General features: G+C 53.6%; 1 protein-coding gene across 3 annotated transcripts in view; it reads right to left on the reverse strand.

Annotated features, from left to right (window-relative positions):
• FAM193A (family with sequence similarity 193 member A) overlaps window positions 1–19582 on the reverse strand; it is a 148441-nt gene that overhangs the window by 926 nt on the left and 127933 nt on the right. For all 3 annotated transcript variants that reach the window (XM_024993744.2, XM_024993745.2, XM_059887866.1), the window contains exons 17-20: window positions 19297–19480; window positions 18027–18257; window positions 15300–16149; window positions 8268–8349 (exon numbers count right to left, since the gene is read on the reverse strand). In XM_024993744.2, the coding sequence (XP_024849512.2) occupies window positions 8268–8349; window positions 15300–16149; window positions 18027–18257; window positions 19297–19480 (1347 nt within the window). The remainder of the gene's footprint in view (window positions 1–8267; window positions 8350–15299; window positions 16150–18026; window positions 18258–19296; window positions 19481–19582) is intronic.

The following is a 19582-nucleotide window of genomic DNA, read 5'->3' on the forward strand; positions in this document are numbered from 1 at the left end:
AATGCCCCAGGCCCCCAGGCCGGTGCCTCCAGGCCTGTCTGCTCTGCAGCTGGTTCCCCGGCAGTGACTGCCAAGTTCTGCACTCAATGAGGGAAAGGATGTTTTCTTTCAAAAGCTTTTGCATCATTTCTGAAATCCTCACCCTTCCCTCCCTCATGTAGCAGGAATTTGAATTAAACCAGAAAATGGTATAGCTGTCCCTCGTCCAGCAGGAGCAGCGTTCCCACCTCATCCAGGGTTGATTTTGGAGCCGTGGCCCAGAGGACTCTTGTCCAGGGAGGGGATGCCTCCGGCTGCCTGCCCCCCGGCGAAGGGGTGCACCATCTCCCAGCACCCAAACCCCAAGTCCAGTGAGGCTGACTTTTAGAGCTTCCGGAAGCTTCCACCTCTGCCGCCTCCTTCGCACGCAGCCAGGGCGCTCAGCGGCTCCGGGCCTGAACCTGAGCAAGGTTCAGGGGCGCCGGCAGCAGCGGGGCCACCTCCTTCCCCGACAACACTGCCCTCAGGTGTATTCCACGCTGCCACGCAGACAAGCCCTCGTGTGTGCGACACCCACGTGCGGCTGACTGTCACGTAAAAGCCTGGGCACCCCGCACGGCCAACCCCGGGCGCGGGGCTCAGCCCCGGACGCAGCCAGCCTGGCCTGGTCACCACAGGCCCTCATGGTTCTCTGCAGGGTCAGGACCTCGCAGGCATCCGCAGGGGCTGGGGCTGACCCGCACACGCAGAGGCGCACGCCACCTCTCCACTCGGCTGCGTCCTTCGCCACCGTAGGCGTGCGGTCCTGCCGCGAGGCTGTACCACACCAAGCGGACAGGACCCTGGAGGGCACTCCCGGCGCGGACATGGCGGGGCTGGGCACGGGATCCCAGGGGCACAGGATTGGCCATCACAAGCTCAGTGGATCCGCCAAGCTCTTTTTTCCTGGGGGGCACCTGATGCTCCGCTTCTTGCCTGCGGCGGGGCCCCGGCCACTCCCAGCACCAGCTGGCTGAGGCCTCCACGGGGAATCCGTCACAAGCTTTCTGGGACATCGACTGCTTCGTCTGCCCACCTGTCAAGAGGTCTGTCTGTCTTTCCGTAACATGCTGCAACGCTTACACATCTTGACGTGAATCCTGTGACATGCTCGCTGCAATACTGTTTTCTCACTTTTTCTATTAAAAAGCAAGTTGTTGATTTTAGTGTAGCTTAACTTATCAATCTTTTATTTTATGGTTGGTGTGTCTAAGAAGGGCTTCCCTGGTGACTCAGATAGTGAAGAATCTGCCTGCAATGCGGGTGACCTGAGTTCAATCTCTGAGTTGGGAAGATCCCCTGGAGAAGGAAATGGCTACTCCAGTGTTCTGGCCTGGAGAATCCCATGGACAGAGAGAGGAGCCTGGCGGGCTACAGTCCATGGGGTCACACAGAGTCGGACACAACTGAGCAACTAAGCCCGGCACATGATATAAAGAATAAATACAGAGTGAATACCATGGGTTAGCAGCCAGGCCAGGGCCCCTGCCAGCACCAGATGCTCCCGCCCCGAGCCCACCTCAGGCCCTGCCCTCCTCACCTCGGAAGGAATCACTGACCTGGCTTTTTACGCTGATCACCCCTGTGCCTTTCTTTACAGTCCTAACACCTGTGTATACATCCCTGAACAAGACACTTCATTTCTAAAAACAGACTTCGCCGAGGTATAACTGACCTACAACAAAGTGCAGGCAGTGTCTGGGAAATGATCCCATCGCGCAGGACGCAGGGCACATCCACGGCGCCCCAAGTCTCCTGGCCGCCCCGGCCCCAGGCCAGCCACCTGCCGTCTGTCTCCCCACGCCGCCCCCATTCCCTGGACCTCACTCCAGTGGGGCCTCGGCGCCCACCCTGGGTCTGGCCTCCGCGGAGCACCCACGTGGCCCGCAGCAGCCCCTGGGTGGAGGGAACGTCGCCTGTCTATCTGCTCGTCTGTGTGGACCTCGGGGTCACTGGCAGGTTGGGGCTATAAGTAAGACTTGCAGGACGTCAAGGAACAAGTCTCGGTGCGAGCATCCACTCTCTTCTCCCGGGAGCTTTTGGGGAGACCCCTGGAGAGGAGCTGCTGGGCTGAGCAGCAGGCACTGAACGCTGTACTTCAGTCTGCCTGATTCCAAGTCCCTGTGAGTGGCATCACCGTGTGCGCTCTCGCGCGCTGGGCCTTGTCTGACGTGCAGCGTGTAAGCAGTGTTCACGGTGCACATGGCTCAGCTCCGTCCCTTTCTCCTGCTGTGTCAGTCCTCCCCGGGCTGTATCGCAGGTCCGTCCCCACGTGCTCCAGTAACACTGCGTTGAATTCCACAGAACCCTTCCTGGGCTTTAAATCTACAGATGACCTTGGGGAAGCCCAACGACTTAAGGTGCCAACCCTCCTGCAAGTGCGCACATGGAGCCTCTGAGACCTGGGTCTTCCACGCCCCTCTGTGGCCCCCACGGCTCCCGATTCGTGGACACGGCACAGACTTTGGCGCTGTGATGACTGCTGTCTTTATTCAAACTCTGTTTCTGTATTACCAATGTGGAGAGAAAAATAACTAACTTGGGTGCACTTATCCTACAGCCGGCTCTTGCTACACTGTGCTGCGTGCCCTGAACTTCCCAAACGATCAGCTCGCTGTAAGTGAAAGCCTGCTTCCTCCCTGCAGGTCTTGGGCCCCTGGTCTCCACTCCTGTCCCTCTGTCCCTCGGGACCCGTGTGCAGGGCTGAGCAGCCTCGCTGACGACAGGCTCCGCACCACACGTGCTCCGCACGCCTCCCACTTTGGGAGACGCTCCGCCTATGTCTCTCTCTCCGCTGGTGGATCCCTTTTTCCAGGCTACAGATACTTTCTTCCACTGCTTACTGTTTTTTCTTTTCTTAATTATAAATGGGTGCTAAGATCTTAGCAAAGGTATTGTCTGAACCCACTGAAATGACTGCGTGCCTCTTCTTTCATATATGAATGTAGCAAAAAACACTTCCTAATAGTAATTCAATCCCGGAATAAGCCAGTTTGGTCACATGCCGCTTTTTAAAAACATACTGTTGTTACTTGAAATGTATTTTCTTGATGATTTTCACGTCTAACATTCACGAGAGAAACAAATCTGCAATTGCGCATTTTCTCTGGTATTGGTTTTAGCAGGTTTTGGTACCCACGTTGCATTTCTTTCCTAACGTGAAGTGGGGGACTCCCTGGGGGTCGGGGCCTACGACCCCGTTGTTTAATGTCAAAGAATCAGATCTTGGCCGTGCCGCTCCCTGGTTCCTGTTTCATTATTTCTCTTACGTAAATTATCTCTTTGTTCCACCTTTACTCTATTGTGGCTTTTCTAATTTCTCAAATGAAATCCGTAACTCACTGATTTTCAGGTTTTACTACCCAACTCCAGCATTTAAGGCTTCAGTGGAAGTGCTCTCAAGAGCGAACCTTTCCTTTAGTTTTCCTGAAGTACAGCTGATTCACGGTGTTTGTTACTCTGCTGTGCACTGAAGTGACTCAGTCACGCCTGTGTACCTTTCCATCTTCTTTTCCATACGGTTGATGACAGGACACTGCATACAGCTCCCTGTGCTCTGCGGGAGGACCTTGTTGTTCACCAATTCTGCATGGAGGAGCCTGCTCACCCTTTCTCCGCGGACGAGTCTGCATCTCCTGATCCGGAACCCCCACGCCACCCTCCCCACCTTCCTCCCCCACGGCGACACCGGTTTGTCTCTAGGCCCGTGACTCTCTTCCTGTCTCACAGATCGGTGCACTTGAGTCGTACTTTAGACTCTACACGACGGATGCCGCGTGACACTCGCCTTTCTCTTACTTACGTCGTTTACTGTGATGACCTCCAGGTCCGCCCATGTCGCTGCAGATGCATTATTCCATCATTTTTACGGCTGGTTCATATTCCATCGCGTCTGACTTTTTGTGACCCCACGGACTGCAGCACGCCAGGCCTCCCTGTCCATCACCAACTCCCAGAGTTCACTCAAACTCACGTCCATCGAGTCGGTGATGCCATCCAGCCATGTCATCCTCTGTCGTCCCCTTCTCCTCCCGCCCTCAATCTTTCCCAGGGTCTTTTCAAATGAGTCAGCTCATCAGGTGGCCTAAGTATTGGAGCTTCAGCTTCAGCATCAGTCTTTCCAATGAATATTCAGGACTGATTTCCTTTAGGATGGACTGGTTGGATCTCCTTGCAGTCCAAGGGACTCTCAAGAGTCTTCTCCAACACCACAGTTCAAAAGCATCAATGCTTCAGTGCTCAGCTTTCATTATAGTCCAACTCTCACATCCATACATGACCACTGGAAAAACCATAGGTTTGACTAGATGGACATTTGTCAGCAAAGTAATGTCTCTGCTTTTTAATATGCTGTCTAGGTTGCTCATAACTTTTCTTCCAAGGAGCAAGTGCCTTTTAATTTCATGGCTGCAGTCACCATCTGCAGTGATTTTGGACCCCCCAAAATAGTTTCTCACTGTTTCCACTGTTTTTCCATCTATTTGCCATGAAGTGATGCCATGATCTTAGTTTTCTGAATGTTGAGTTTTAAGCCAATTTTTTCACTCTCTTTCACTTTCATCAAGAGGCTCTTTAGTTCTTCGCTTTCTGCCGTAAGTGTGGTGTTATCTGCGTATCTGAGGTTACTGACATTTCCCCCCGGCAATCCTGATTCTAGCCTGTGCTTCATCCAGTCCAGCATTTCTCATGATGTACTCTGCATACAAGTTAAATGAGCAGGGTGACAAGATACAGCAGCCTTGACAGATTCCTTTCCTATCTGGAACCAGTCTGTTGTTCCGTGTCCAGTTCTAAGTGCTGCTTCACAACCTGCATACAGACTTCTCAGGAGGCAGGTCAGGTGGTCTGGGATTCGCATCTCTTTCAGACTTTTCCACAGTTGTTGTGATCCACACAGTCAAAGGCTTTGGCATAGTCAATAAAGCAGAGGTAGATGTTTTTCTGGAACTTTCTTGCTTTCTCGATGATCCAACAGATGTTGGCAATTTGATCTCTGGTTCCTCTGCCTTTTCTAAATCCAGCTTGAACATCTGGAAGTTCACTGTTCACGTCCTATTGAAGCCTGGCTTGGAGAATTTTGAGCATTACTTTACTAGCGTGTGAGATGAGTGCAATTGTGCAGTAGTTTGAGCATTCTTTGGCATTGCCTTTCTTTGGGATTGGAATGAAAACTGACCTTTTCCAGTCCTGTGGCCACTGCTGAGTTTCCCAAATTGGCTGGCATATTGAGTGCAGCACTTTCAGAGCATCATCTTTTAGGACTTGAAATAGCTCAGCTTGAATTCCATCACCTCCACTAGCTTTGTTCATAGTGATGCTTCCTAAGGCCCACTTGACTTCACATTCCAGGATGTCTGGCTCCAGGTGTGTGATCACACCATCATGGTATCTGGGTCGTGAAGATCTTTTTTGTACAGCTCTCCTGTGTGTTCTCGCTCCTCTTCTTAGTATCTTCTGCTTCTGTGAAGTCCCTACTGTTTCTGTCCTTTATTTTGCCCATTTATTGTGTCTAATTCTCTGTAAAGCCCAAATTGCTTTTTGTAACTTGAAGTTGTTTTATTAAATACATAGGTTTAAAATTCCTATTTCTTCCTAACAAATGGAACATTTTATCATTAGGCAGCAAACATCAATTATCCCTTCTGTTAAAATACATTCCATCTGAGAATAACACATCTGGAACAGCTGTCTTTATCTGTATTTCCGCCTCGCTCTTCTAAGGAAACGGTTTGACTTACTTTTGGCCACGCCGGCGCTTCGTGGCTGTTCTCTGGCTGCAGTGAGCGGTGCTGCTCCTCGTGGCAGCGTCTCCTGTCGGGGAGCCCGGGCTCAGGCAGCTGTGGGGGGACCTCCCCAGACTGCAGCGAGCACGTGTCTCCCGCGCTGGCAGGCAGGTTCTCCACCACCGAGCCCCCAGGGGAGCCCTGTCCCTCTCCATTACAGTTCAGGTTATTTTCTTGTATATAGCATATATACATATTTATGTGTATATACATTAAAAAAATTTAACACAGTCTGACAAACTATATTCTTTCTGCTTACTGCCTATAATGGCTATTGAGACAACTGGACTTCTATCATCTTTTAAAAATCTGTCTATTGTACTTTCTCTGCACTTGTTTTTCGAGTTTTGATTTTTAATTCCTCCTACTGATTACCAGTTTATACATTTTATTTGTATTATTTTAACGTTTGCTGTTAGAATTGTGTCCAGCCCATTCAGGTTCAGTCTGAATGGTAACTACCCTAACAATAAAAAAGGGGTTGAGGATACTCAGCTCTGATCACATCACACTGAGCAGACAAGTTGCTGATGCTCAGTACTGGGGCTCCTTCAAGTATAATGTCAATTAGACGTTTACCAAGATTTACCAGGAAGTTTTTTCATCCCTTCCTGTGTATATCAGACTAATCTCCTGAGCTCAATTTCCTTTTTTTTGGTGCCATGCTGTATGGCTCGCAAGATCTTAGTTCCCTGACGGCATGGAGCTATGCCCCCTGCAGTGCAAGCAGAGTTCTAACTACTGGACTGCCAAGGAATTCCCAATTTCTTTTTTTTAAAGTATAATTTTACAGTTTCCTTTTAAACAGGTCTCTTTGCAGCATGCTCCTGCAGCTTTTCTTTATTACGGGAAAGAAGAAGTTTGTGGGATTCATAATTATAGACGATCTTTTCTGAACACTAAGTAGCGCTCCATGGTCTGATTTCAAATGCCACGTGGAGGAGTGGATTTCTGTTTGTTTATCCTATTGGTATATGCTGTGTTTCTGATTCTGTAGATTCGTATTTCTCATTAGTTCTGCAACTCGTCGTCTCTTTAAATCCTGCTTTTCCGTGGCCTCTCCATCTCCTCTTGGAGGGGCTTCGGTCAGGCGTGCATTAGACTGAGCCCCTCGTCTCCGGGCCCTTCGCCACGTTTGCTGGTTTCCTTGCCTCTCAGTGCGTTCCAGCGTGCCTTCCAGCTCACTCACTCCCTCTTCAGCAGGTCGAATCCATCACCTGTCTATTGAGACCTTGATTTTACCAATTCTGTTTTTCACTTCTAGATTTTTATTGTTTGTCCTAAGTCCTGGGTGCTTGACAATCTTTGTTATAGTAAGTCATCTGTGAGTATAAGCTGCATGAACCCTGCAGGTCCACCTAGGGGAAACTTTCCTCCGAAGTGTCACCAACATCCAAGAAATGCCCTATTATTCCATTCCCTGCCCTCCAGAACCCAGCTTCAGGGCAAACTGTGGAGGAATTCAATAATTTAGCTGTACCTTCCTTTGGACTTTGTACAAACACGTTCTTATCATCTGAGAATGACAATTCCACGTCTTCATCTGAATCCTTATCCCTTTGTTTCTTTTTATGTCTTTAGAAATAAAAGTTGTGATAAGAGGCATCCTTATTAACATTATTAATCTCAAAGAATAGCTTTTAATGTTTCACCATTAAGTATAACACTCACTGTATTTTATGGATACCCTATATCATGTTAAGGATGTGCCCTTCTATCCTAGTTGAGTTTTTACTGTGAAATGCTTAACTTTAGCAAATGCTTTATCATCTCCTACGAGTTAAAACACACGCACGCACATTATACAATAAACATAGTTTTCAGAAACACTTAGAATTTCATATCTCAAATATGAATTAATGACATTGGAAACTGCTTCTTTTTTGAGTGTATGTGTGTGTTTTCTGAAAAAAATAATTAAAGTACTGCTAAATAAAGAACAAAGCACTTTAAAGAAAAAAATTTCTTGCCATAGCTCAAATAGACAAAATATTACTGAAATTATGACAAACATTATTAAACATGTGCATACCAGAAAAATGGAATATATTATCCAAAATGTTACTTTTCACCTTAAGAGCATCCCTATCCCTGTCCCAACACCGGCACAGATAGAGGTCAGTGGGAAGGCCTGTGAGGACAGAGGCGCGGGCCCTGGGGACGCTGCGGGCGAGGACCGCTGTGAGATGCACTGTGACGCCGTAAACCCACCTCCACACACACGGGGAAGGGGGCGGTGACCGCGAGGGCGCGGAGGCGCGTGCGCGTGCTCCACACACACGGGGAATGGGGCGGTGACCGCGAGGGCGCGGAGGCTAGTGCTCGTGCGCGGGTGTGACACGGCACGGTGGCCAGGCTGCGGGCCGCTGACACGACCTCTGCCCCTGACTGACGGCAGTGCTCTGGGCGGGGCATGCATGGTGCCACGGAGCCCCTGTTGCCTCAGACACCAGGCCTAACACTTACCTTTTGAAATACTCCACTTCCCTCTCTGTCTCATCCATGTCCACACTGTCTAGGTCGATATCTTTAGGCAGAAAGACATCATCTGCAAAATGAAAGAGGTAAGTCAACTAAATAGCAGGCCATCTTACCAGAACGGAACAAAGCACTTGGTTTTACTTCAACTACTTCAAAAACTAACAACCTTTTCCAGGATAAGATTTTGCAAAGGGCCAGCGGTGGGCGGACACCACTCGGGTGGCTGGCAACACCCGACCGTGGGATGAGCTGACTCGTGTGGAGTGAAGGCCCCGCAGAGGCGGCGCAGGGGCTGTGGCCTGGGGAGAGCCCTCGAGAGGCCACACTCCTGGTTCCGGGTCCCCGCTGGAGGGGCAGGGGCAGGGCTGCCAGGAGACGCAAGGCACGTCTGGGCCCTGGATCCAGCCTCTGGAGGAACCCGGCCCTCCCGGGCCTTCGGCTCATTTGACGACCCTCCAGAGACTTTATCATCAGCCTTACGCTGTCCCAACCAAACAGCAAGGCTGTCTTTCAGTCTGCAGGTGAGGAGCCCTCCTTGGAGACAGGTTACAGCAGGCAGCCTCGGCACCGCTGGGGTCCTTAACTCTCTCCTCTGCTTTGCCCCCCATCCGGGGCCTGCAGGATGCGGTGCGCTTCCTGCCTGAGCTCAGGTGCCAGAGGCGTGATCCGCGCACACTTACACACTGGGGGGGCTGGGGCGGGGGGTGCGTGGTGCCCTGCGCACCAGCAGGCTCCATCCAAGGAGCGTGCAGACCACCGCTGCCGCTCTGTGAAAGGCTGCTCTCCACCCTGTCCCCACGTTAGCATGGGACAACTTTGGGAATCTTCCATAAAGACTCTCTTTCTTCCTCTCACTGGGCATTTGCACAGGAGGGTAACAGAGTACACCTTGTAACAGTTACAGTAGTGGAGCCGTGGCCTAGCTGCACACCTGCTGCCCACAGTTCTGAAGAGTCCCAGCGGCAGGCAGGGGCCGTCACACCCACCCGCCACAGCAACGCCGCCCCCAGGACCAGCAGGACAACAACCCCCCACACAGACCTCACTGCCCAGTCCTTCCCTGAAGCCCTGTCCCGCTGGCTTCACCCACAGCTGGACACCAACAGCAACACCCCACCCCGACCTCTGCTGGGCCGCACGTGCACAGAGCTACCTCCTCCGTGCAGCCATCCCACTCGGCCACAGGCGAACCCCTCCACTTCCGCTCCTCATGCTCACGCCCCTGGTCAGCAGGCTGGGCACGCTCCTCGTCAATAGCCAGGGATGCCTGTGCCCCATCCTTGCTGCTGCTTTGTGCTGCATCCCCCCACCCCATCCTCCCATCCACACAGGCTTGCTCCTCCCATGCAGAGACCGCTCGCTCTCCAGGCCTCCGGCACACACCTCCCGCCAGCACCGCCGGGGGGGCCCCCCTGCTCAGGGACACTGCACACGAGGAGAGATGTACTGAGCCAGGAGGGTTTACAGGAGTCAAGAAAATGACAACTTGGAAAGCCCAATCGCAAGCTGTTCCACAAATATGATAGTTCCAGAAGAAGAGCAGCTTCAACCACAGAAAAGAAACACAGCAAGAGGCGCATCTGCCGGGGACGCTGCCTCTATAAAGTGATTTCTGATACTCTTCTGATCAGATCTGACAACCAGGGTCAAAAATCGTGGTGTAAGGAAAAAGTAGGATGAAACTATAGCCAGGTTCACTATCGGACATACATTTTTTGCACAAATAAACTGTATTAACCAGAGTGGAGAGAAAGTTGACTTAAGACAGTCCAGGCCTGGCTGGCTGCTCACGTGCAGACCATGGAAACCGCACGCTTCTCTGGAGCTTGGAGGACTCGCCCCGGCCCTGATGGGAGGACACGCGCCCACAATCTCGACAGGAGGCGGGTGCCTGCGTGCTCACTCACGTGCAGACCTACGAGCACCACATGCTCTGACGACAAAGCAGATACAGCGCAGCTGAAGAGTGGGGCGAGAAGGGACGGCAAAGTGGGGAGCGGAGCGAAGGCGCTCGGTGTGCGGCTGCCCCCGGCAGGAAGCAGGGCCACGGCCCACCAGGGGCGGGGCGGGGCCTGCGGGGCGGGGCCTGCGGGGCGGGGCCTGCGGGGCGGGGCCTGCGGGGCGGGGCCTGCGGGGCGGGGCCTGCGGGGCGGGGCCTGCGGGGCGGGGCCTGCGGGGCGGGGCCTGCGGGGCGGGGCCTGCGGGGCGGGGCCTGCGGGGCGGGGCCTGCGGGGCGGGGCCTGCGGGGCGGGGCCTGCGGGGCGGGGCACAGGCACAGCGCCCCAGGTGTTCTGAAACAGCGACATTTAGGGGAAGAAGCAGCGAAGCGAACACGGCACCCAGAGAGAGGACACACACAGGGAACAGGTCTAATAATCACACAGTCGTGTCAGGGCTGTCCTAGCAGCACACGGAAAGGGGCTCACCTCACCCGCGGCACATAAGACTGTCAATACGGCTCACACAGTAGGACTCAGGCGTCGAAGCTGTATGTAAGGGAATGACCTAAAACCAAGCGACTCAGGAAGGCCAGAAACGAAGGGAGCATGACAGAGGTGCCCGCCAGGCAAACAGAAGCAGAGGGACAAAGGGGGAAGTCAGGCCAAGAGCAAGGAGCACGACGAAAAGGAGAGCTTTAATAATAAAGCCGCACCGAGTAACACAGAAACCGCCTTTGTAAAACAGAACACAGGGAAAGAAAACCTCGATAATAACAGAATACGGATTAAGAGGGCAAAAGCCAAGAAAGGCATGGAAGACTCGAACATAATTCAAAATATATCATGGATATAAACATGTATTTAGATATAGTTTTGTACCATGAAAACAGAGAAAATATACTTTTATCTCAAATGCACACAGAGCAATCACAAAAACTAGTCACAAAGATAATACCAGTAATTTAAAATTACCAGTAATTAAAAGCAGAAATATAAACAATACTCTCGAATCACAGAGTCCAAAACCTAGAAATTATTAATATAAGAGAGGCTCTCCCATCTGGAAATCTAAAAGCCACCTATTAAACTACCCGGTGAAAGGGGGGAAAACCACATGGAAATTCCTGAATTTCTAAAAAAGAAACCAAGTGGAAACATTATCTGATATTATGAGATATACTTAAAGGGAAAGTTCAGAGAAAAATTTTTCAGAGAAAAATTCAAAGTGTTACTTTGATCAATAACATTGAAAGAATGAAAAGAAATGAACTCAATTCCAAGTGGAAAAGTTGTAAAGAACAATGAAGTGAAACAAAAAAGAGCACAGGAAAAAAAGATAAAGATGGAAACTAAGGCAGCAGAGGAAAGAATAAAACAGACCTAATTACCAAATCAAGAGCCTTTAAAGAAACATTATATGGATAAACTATTTTAGAGTCAAACACAGTACGGAGAAAGGAAGCACAAACATACAATATAGGAAATGACGAGAAGAAAACCACCATTAAAATAAATTTGTCAAAAAGAATGTACTTTGGGGACATCCATGGTGGTCCACTGGTAAAGAATCCACCTTCCAATGCAGGGGACGCAGGTTCAAACCCTGGTCGGGGAACTAAGATCCCGCATGCCTCGGGGCAAGCCCGGTGCCGCAGCACAGACCCAGCACAGCTAACAGCAAACAAGACAGAGCAAAAGGCACGTGCTCTGCAGGCGTCTGCGGAAGGAGGCTGGAAAAGTAGCCGAACTGATAATTTAGCACAGAAACACAGTTTACAAAAATTAACCTCATAAAAGACAGAAATACCTTAACAAACCAATTACCACAGAGGGCAGAGAGAATGTTATCAGGAAACTACCCCACAAAAAAGGCACCAAGCCCAGGGGGCTGCACGCGAGGTTCCTCTCAAACCACTAAAGCCTGAGCAGTCCCAGTGGAGGGTGAATTTCTCAAGAATACTGACAATGAAAAAAAACCTTCCTAATCATTATGAAGTGCAACAGGTCTAAGAAGAAAAATGTTTAATCTATACAGATGCTAGAAAACCTCTGACAAAAATCAGCTCACTCTTGATAAAATATTTTTTTACAGTAGGAATTACTGGGTATTTTCTTAACGCGATGAACTATATGAACCTTAAAGCCAAAATCTTAACATAGAGACACCAGATGTCTCCCTTAAGTTCATGAATGATGCGATTACGTAAGAGAAAATGAGGCATAAGAACTGGAAAAGCAGAAGTAAAGTTTTCTCTATTTGCAAACGGACGACAGAAAACCTGAGAGAACCAACAAGACTGAGGGAACTCACGAGGGTGGAAGGCGGAAAGCTAAGGAGCAGAAGGCAGCGGTTTTCATACATGAACCCAAAGACCAGGCGGAGGAGCGCGGGCCACAGACACAGCGCGAGTCTCCCGGGGCCACGTTAAAAAAAGGATAAAGAAACGAGTAAAATTCGCTGCAGTAATACGTATTTAACTAAACGTACGCAAACGCTCACTTCAGTAGGTAATCAATGTGACAATTACATAGGGGCATCTTACGCTTTTTCATGTTGGGTTTTAATGGTGTTTAAGTTCACGCTCACAATCCCCTCAGCTTGCACGTGGAGCATCCCAGTGCTCAGGGGTGACACATGCCTGGCTACCGCACCGGATGGTCCAAAGTTAGAACATAAGATGGCAGAGGACAGCTCATTCAAATTAAAAGCAAGGAAGATTAAATACTTAGAAATAAGCTCAATAAGAAACGTGAAAAACCTATTACAGAAAACTTAAAACATTCCAAAAAGAGATAAGTGGATTTGAACACATGGAAAAACTCCCCGTGTTCTTGGTAAGGACAAATGTCATCATTAAATCAATTCTCCCTAAATTAATTTATAAATTTAACGCAGTACCGATAAAGATACAAGCGAGGGTTTTTTCCAAGGGAGTTAGGCACATTTACACCAAAGTTCCTATGGGAATACAAACCCGAAAGAACAGCCAAGAAAACACTGAAAAGACTCTGAGGAGAGAGAAGCAGTTGCAGCAGCTCACCCAGCGTGCCCAGGGCGCGCGGACAAGCAGGGGGAAGAGGCGGAAGCCCAGAGAGGCCCGTGGCAGCGCCCGGCCCCGCAGAGCAGCTCTCCAGGAGCTGCTGTTGGTGCATCCAGGTGAGGGCGAAACTGGATTCATGCATCACACGACACACGAGAATAAACTCCAAATAAACCTATCTGGGAGACTATCGAAAAAAGTGAAACCATCGCGTTACTAGAAAAACACGGGGCACTCCTCTGCCACCTCAGTGCTAGTGCGAACAGTCACACCGAGTAAATGTTCGAAGTCCCAAGACCACGAGAGAGCAGTGAGCTGACCACTGAGGTGACCAGGGAAACCTGCACAAGGCTAGAGCAGGCACACACAGCCAGAGCCAGCGTCCACGAGAACCCTGCGAAGCGCCTGCAGCAGGCAGCGTGGCCCCAGACGAACACCCCCATCACACAGAACTCTTAAACAAGGGAGGAAAAGACCACAACCCAGCTGAAAGATGAGAAAAAGATGAGCAGAAAATGCACGAAAAGATGTAGAAAGAGCCCTTAAAAACAGGACCTCGCTGCAGTCAGAGAAAAGGCACACGAGAACCCCTAACAGATGGGCCACGTCCGGGACCCGATGACAGGACGCTCTCGGGAGGGCGGGCATGAGCCCACGCCCTGCCTGGACGGCGCCCGAGCCAGCACTCCTCAAAGGCAGCACACCATCTGGGGCCCACTGCACGTGCAGGCAGCTCCGAGCCCACCTCGCACGGACCCCCAGGCCCAGAGCAGGGAAACACCCTGTGCAAACGGAAGGGGCTGCAGGGGGTGCAGCGCCGGCGCGGGCGGCCGCAGCGGCCGCAGTAAGCGCAACACAGAGGGCTCTGCGTGGTGGACATGTGCCCTCCTCAGTCCTGCCAGCAACACGCCAGCAGCCCCCTGGGTGGGTCTCAGAGCTGGAAGAGAGAGGAACGCCGAGCCGGATGTCTGAGCAGGGCATATGGGAGCACACAGCGCGACGGGGCGCAGGGGGTCCTCCTCCAGGGGCCCCCAGACTGAATCTGGGGCATCGAAAGACTGCTAGGAAAGGGGTGCCACCGACAGCACCAGGTGAGGACTCCTGCGACAGTCGCCACAAAAACACGGAAGAAAAGGCAGAAAACACCCAGGGGAGAAGAACGGCCCTTCCTGCAGCACGCCGCGTAAGAAATGCAGAAGAAAGAAAGAAACAAACAGCACCTGAACGACCTGTCTGGGCGAGCGAGGGCTGCTGGCCATGGACGTTCAAACTAGCGGGCCAGTGCCTGATGCCCCACACGGGGCTCGTGTGCCCCCAACACACTGGGCCTGAGCAAAGGCGGGGAGGCGTGGTCCCCAGGGAGGACCAGGGTCACCGCCAGGCGGGCACGGTGCCCTTCTGACTGTGCTGCGCCCGCAGACACAGCGCTGCTGCCAACAATGCACACCCTGAGCCTCGCTGTGAGGGAACGGTACCCAACTGAAATGACTCTAAAAAGGAATTCATTCTGAACATGGATGGGCCGCACTCCTTACAAAGGCGAGGTCTGAGAAAGAGAGGAACTGACAGGGGCCCCCGGGAGGGCCCCACACCAGGAGAAACGAGCTTTCCCTTAAAGGATGCTACGGGACAAACAGAGCAACAGGAATGAGGCTCTGGTCTCCGAGGCAGAGGATGGCCTGTGCGGCGTCGGTGCCCTGCCTCTAACCACTGTCCCGTGGTCCAGAAACGAGGGCCCTCACTGAAGGAAACACACACAGGGACGTATAAAGGGAAAACGGCAAAACAACCCTCCCCTGGTGCAGAAACACAGTCGGGAGGCCAGGAGGACGGAGCCGGTGTGACCGCTGACCTGGGGGTGCGTGGGGTCCTCGCGCTCTTCCCGCAGCTGGGGGGCTGGGAGGCTACCTCACGACAACCAGACGTGGCAACGGTGCCCACGTGGCCCTGTGCTGGCAGAGCGGCCCCGAGGCAGAAGCCAGCACGTGCCCATGGGCTGCACGGCTGGGGGCGATGGTGGGGGACCCCGCACTCACCGATGGAGCTGCTGGCACGCTCCCCCTTCTTCTTCTTGCTCTTCCTGCCCCGGCCCTTGGGCTGCGGGGACTCAGCGGTCGCCGGCTTGCCGCTCTGCAGGGGCTCGCTGGGCACGGGGGGCTCCGTGGGGCCTGGGCCCGGCTTCTCTTCGCGGACGTGGTTCAGCTGCTTCCTGTTGCTGTTGTTGCTGTTAGCCTTCGTCTCCTCCCTCCGGTGGCCCACCAGGGGCGGCAGCTCCAGCACTCTGGCCTTGGGCTCAGCCTGTGGCCGGGGCCTGGCCGGGCCCTCTGGGGCCCGGGGGGACTCCCCGGGCTTCCTGGCGGGCTCGCCGGCGGCCTTGCTGCCCGGCCGCGGCTTCTGGGGGCCGGCGCCCCCTTTGTGGTGATGCACCATGTCCAGCAGGAAGGACAGCGGCTCCGGCTGCTCCCCGCTGATCCCCTTGGGCAGGAGCCGCTTGGCCTCCCTGGCGTCCACAGGCTCGGTGGGGTCCGCGTGTCTGGAGGGGTCGGCCCCTGGCCCCGGGCCCGCGTGGTCTGCATGTCTGGAAGGGCAGGGGGATGAGGTCTCGGGGTCTTCGGTTGGCTCCAGAGAGCCGTTGTGGATGGTCTCGGCGCCAGGCGCCGACTCTGCGGCTGCCTGGAAGCTGCTGGCGAGCATGTCCAACTTGGGGCAGTCCTTCCCGAGCCGCTCCTTTTTCTTCTTCTTCACGGCCCGCAGGGTCTGGAGCTCCTGCAGCCGCTGCAGCTCCTCCGTCAGCCGCTCGTCGTCGGCCCGCCGCCGCTGCTCCTCGCGCAGATGCAGGTGACCCCGGGCCCGCGCCTCCGCCTCCAGGCGCGCCTTCTCCTCCAGCTGCGATGGAAGGGAAGGCAGCGTGAGACACAGAGAAACCGGGGGCCTGAGAAGGTGAACCACATAAGACGATGAACTCTGAAAGGGCCTGTAACAGGCCCAAAACTCAGAACACACCCACATCACGCAGGAGGGACGGGGAACAAGCCCCCACAGGCTGAGCTGCCGGGGGGTCGGGGGTCGGGGAGCAGAGGCCAAGGTGAGAGCGGCTGTGCGCCCCTGCCCCCATGGGCTCGGCATCCAGGAGCGGGCAGAGGATGCAGCTGCCAGCACAGGACTGACAGGGCGCCTCGCAGGTGCTGCCAAGCCCATCCAGCGAAGCCCCTGCTGACACACCTGTGCGGGTCACAAGGACACACAAGAAAATGTGTGCTAAGGAACTAGAAATTCTTTTTCCCACCCTAGCAGGTAACATTTCCAACCTGTGTTCACTAGTGTGATAGAGCAAATGACTTTCTAAAATATTCAACATGACGCGACAGACAATGCTTATCTCTGCCGTCCAACTGGCAGGAAATTAATTTTCATCTCAGGTGAAGACTCTGTGTTATTAGTGACACACATTCCAAGCATAAGTGAGCATAAGTGAAAAAGATCCCTGCTGTCTAGCAAACGAACGCCCAGTAAGAGAACAGAGAAAAGCTCCTCCATCACGGGCTCCAGGGAGGCCTGTGCTGGGAAAATGCAAAGGTTCTTCCAAACTTCAGCATGCCTCACAGTATCTCAGAAGGCAATATTTATAACAGACAACCCGTCTTTCTACAAAACTTAAATATAAAATTAGGCTGAAAATTCAATGACAGATTTTCAAAAAATCTCAAGTAAAGACCATTCAAAACCCTTGCTCCCTCTGTCAGGGAAGCGGCGTTCTGGAGGCGGCACCGACAGCGCCCCCAAGTGGCCCCACGGGCACCGCATGCCCCCGCAATGAGGCAGCCACAGCGTGCCCGACCCCGGTCATCCTGAAAACCAAGGAGCTGGGTGGACAGCGCACAGGTGAGTGGGCGCGGGGGGCAGCCTGCACCGAGCCTGGAGGGCCTGCAGCCGCATCTGGAGTCAGGCTGCCGGCAGGGACAGAGGACGGGGGCGGGGCCAGCCCAGACAGCACCTGCCTGAGTGGAGGCTTCAGGGAACCCAGCAGAAAGTGGATCCCTGGGACCCTGACACCGCAGTGCCGCAGGGCAGAGGACACGCCTCCCACACCAGGTTTGCGGCAGGAGCAGGCCCGTCCCTCCAAGGCCCTCATCAGACCTGGGGTCAACCCAGGCCTGTCTCAGGACTGGGAGGTACGCCGCCAGCAGCAAACCCACACCGTGCAATCACGACCGCCTCCGAGTCGCTGCGAGCGAAAATGGAAGCAAACACCACACAAGTGGCCCAACCCGGGGTGGGCAGGTCTCCTCATCCCTCACAGGGGCATCAGCTCCTCCCAAAGCAACTCAGCCCACGGTCAGAGTCTGCAGCCTGACGAGCCCCCCACGAGCACAGCCCATCCACCTGCTGAGGGGCTCGGGGAGCCGGGCACCGGGAAGGCCCTCGAGAGAAGTGGGCAGGCGGGGCAACTACAGGAAGGGCCACTCCCTTCAAACACGGCGCTGGTGTGCCAGCGCAGAGCAAAGACGACCCCTTATGCGCCATCTCCACCAGCCCACAGTGCCCCCTTGCCCTCAACAACCAAGGGCTCCTGTCTCAACTTTCCTGGGCAAGACGTGCCGTCAACAGACAGAGGGGCGGGCCCGCTGTCGCACAAGGACCTGGGGCTGGTGAGACCATGGCTCGGGGGGCACGCGGGGTTCCCGTTCAGGCTGGTGGAGGCCCCCGGGGCTCCGGGAGCAACGTGGGGGCCCGCGTGGCCCCAGGCCTGCCCCGCCGTTTACCTTCCTCTGCTTGTGCCGAGCGCGCTTGGCGGCCCGCGTACTGCTCACGGGCTTGGTCTCCGAGCTGTTTATGAACTGCAGCAAGTCCTCCACCCTGCGATGGTCGACCACACTCTCCCGTTCTGAGAGCTGGTCCGCTTTCTTAGGCTGCTCTTCCTTCCTCTTGGTCAGCCGTAAACGGAGCTTTTCCCTCATTTCCGCGTAATTTCTACTTGTGGGTGCGGCTGGAGGCTAAGACAAATGAAAACATGACTAAACTCAAGTTTTAATGACTGTAAATATGACAGATTTCAGACCACAGTGTTAAAAAAGAATTTTTTCTTATTACTCAAGTACCCCATGTATGTCAGGAAAAACAAATAAAAGAAACAAATGGCAAGAAAAAGAGAAGCCTTTCATCACCAATTACCCAAAGGCAGTATCCTGGCATTGACCTGTCGAGCTCCATAGGTTCAGGGAAAACCTGGCGGAGGATGTGCAACTATGCACCCAACGGTTATTTCCAAACTAAAAAGAAACCATTATCCATACCAGCTGATGTGCTTGTGATGTAACGGAGCTTAACTATCTTTTCACGGCAATAAATGGGTTTATACTCTCTTTCCACATCCACTCGCAGGGTTCCTTTCCAGTGGTGAAAAGGTTTCTCACCAACTACTAAACCCAAGTGCATCCGGAGAAGACGACAGACGGCTCCCGCTCTCTGCTCCTCCACTGCCCGCCCCGACAGCACGCCCGACACCTGCCCCTGAGGGACAGGCCGCCCCGGACACAGCGCGGTGTGCACGTCTCACCGGGCCGCGCCGTCGAGCCCAGCACATGTGTGACACAGAGCCCCGCGGGGCTGCCGTCCACGTGTGCACACTCAACAGTGCCCACGCCTGGGTCGGCAGTAGGTCTGACTTCATCAGCCATTCTAAACACCACAATCAAATGCAAAATACAGAGATAAAATACTCATAACTAACTCTGGGCAAGTATCTTTCATTATTTCTGTAGGACAAGTACAACCCGGAAGTGGAACTGCTATTTCAGACAGGATCCTGACTTTATTACTAACTGTGCTGCAAATAAAGCTTCACACACACATAACCATCCCCTGAACTCAACCTGGTGTATTATTCTCGCAGAGTGGTTTGTGTGTTTTACCATTCTCATTGGAACGCGCAGTTTGCAAACGCCCGTCGCGCAACCCTGAGCTGGCCGCAGCGGGGCCCCTGCAGCCCCGGCGCTCCCGAGGCGCCTGGGCGGCGCGGGCGCGGGCACTCACCCCGCCGTGCCCGAAGAACTCGCAGTAGCAGCAGTCGCAGTACTTGCCCTCCTTCTGGTTGGTGGAGGTGGAGGTGCTGGAGCTGTGTTCAGAGCAGCTGTCCTCGTCTGCGCTCTCGTCCCCATCATCCTGCTGCGGGTCGTACACGCCGTTCTCGCAGCGATGCCCTTCGCAATCAGGGTCGCTGCAAAACCGCGCAGGGCCCGTCAGCCAGCGGCCTGCCCCGCAGGGGCCCCCGCAGGCGGCGCGGCATGAGGGGCACACCTGGCGGGGCTCATCAGGTCCA

This window comes from Bos taurus, chromosome 6, assembly GCF_002263795.3.
Source record: "Bos taurus isolate L1 Dominette 01449 registration number 42190680 breed Hereford chromosome 6, ARS-UCD2.0, whole genome shotgun sequence".
NCBI lineage: Eukaryota > Metazoa > Chordata > Mammalia > Artiodactyla > Bovidae > Bos > Bos taurus.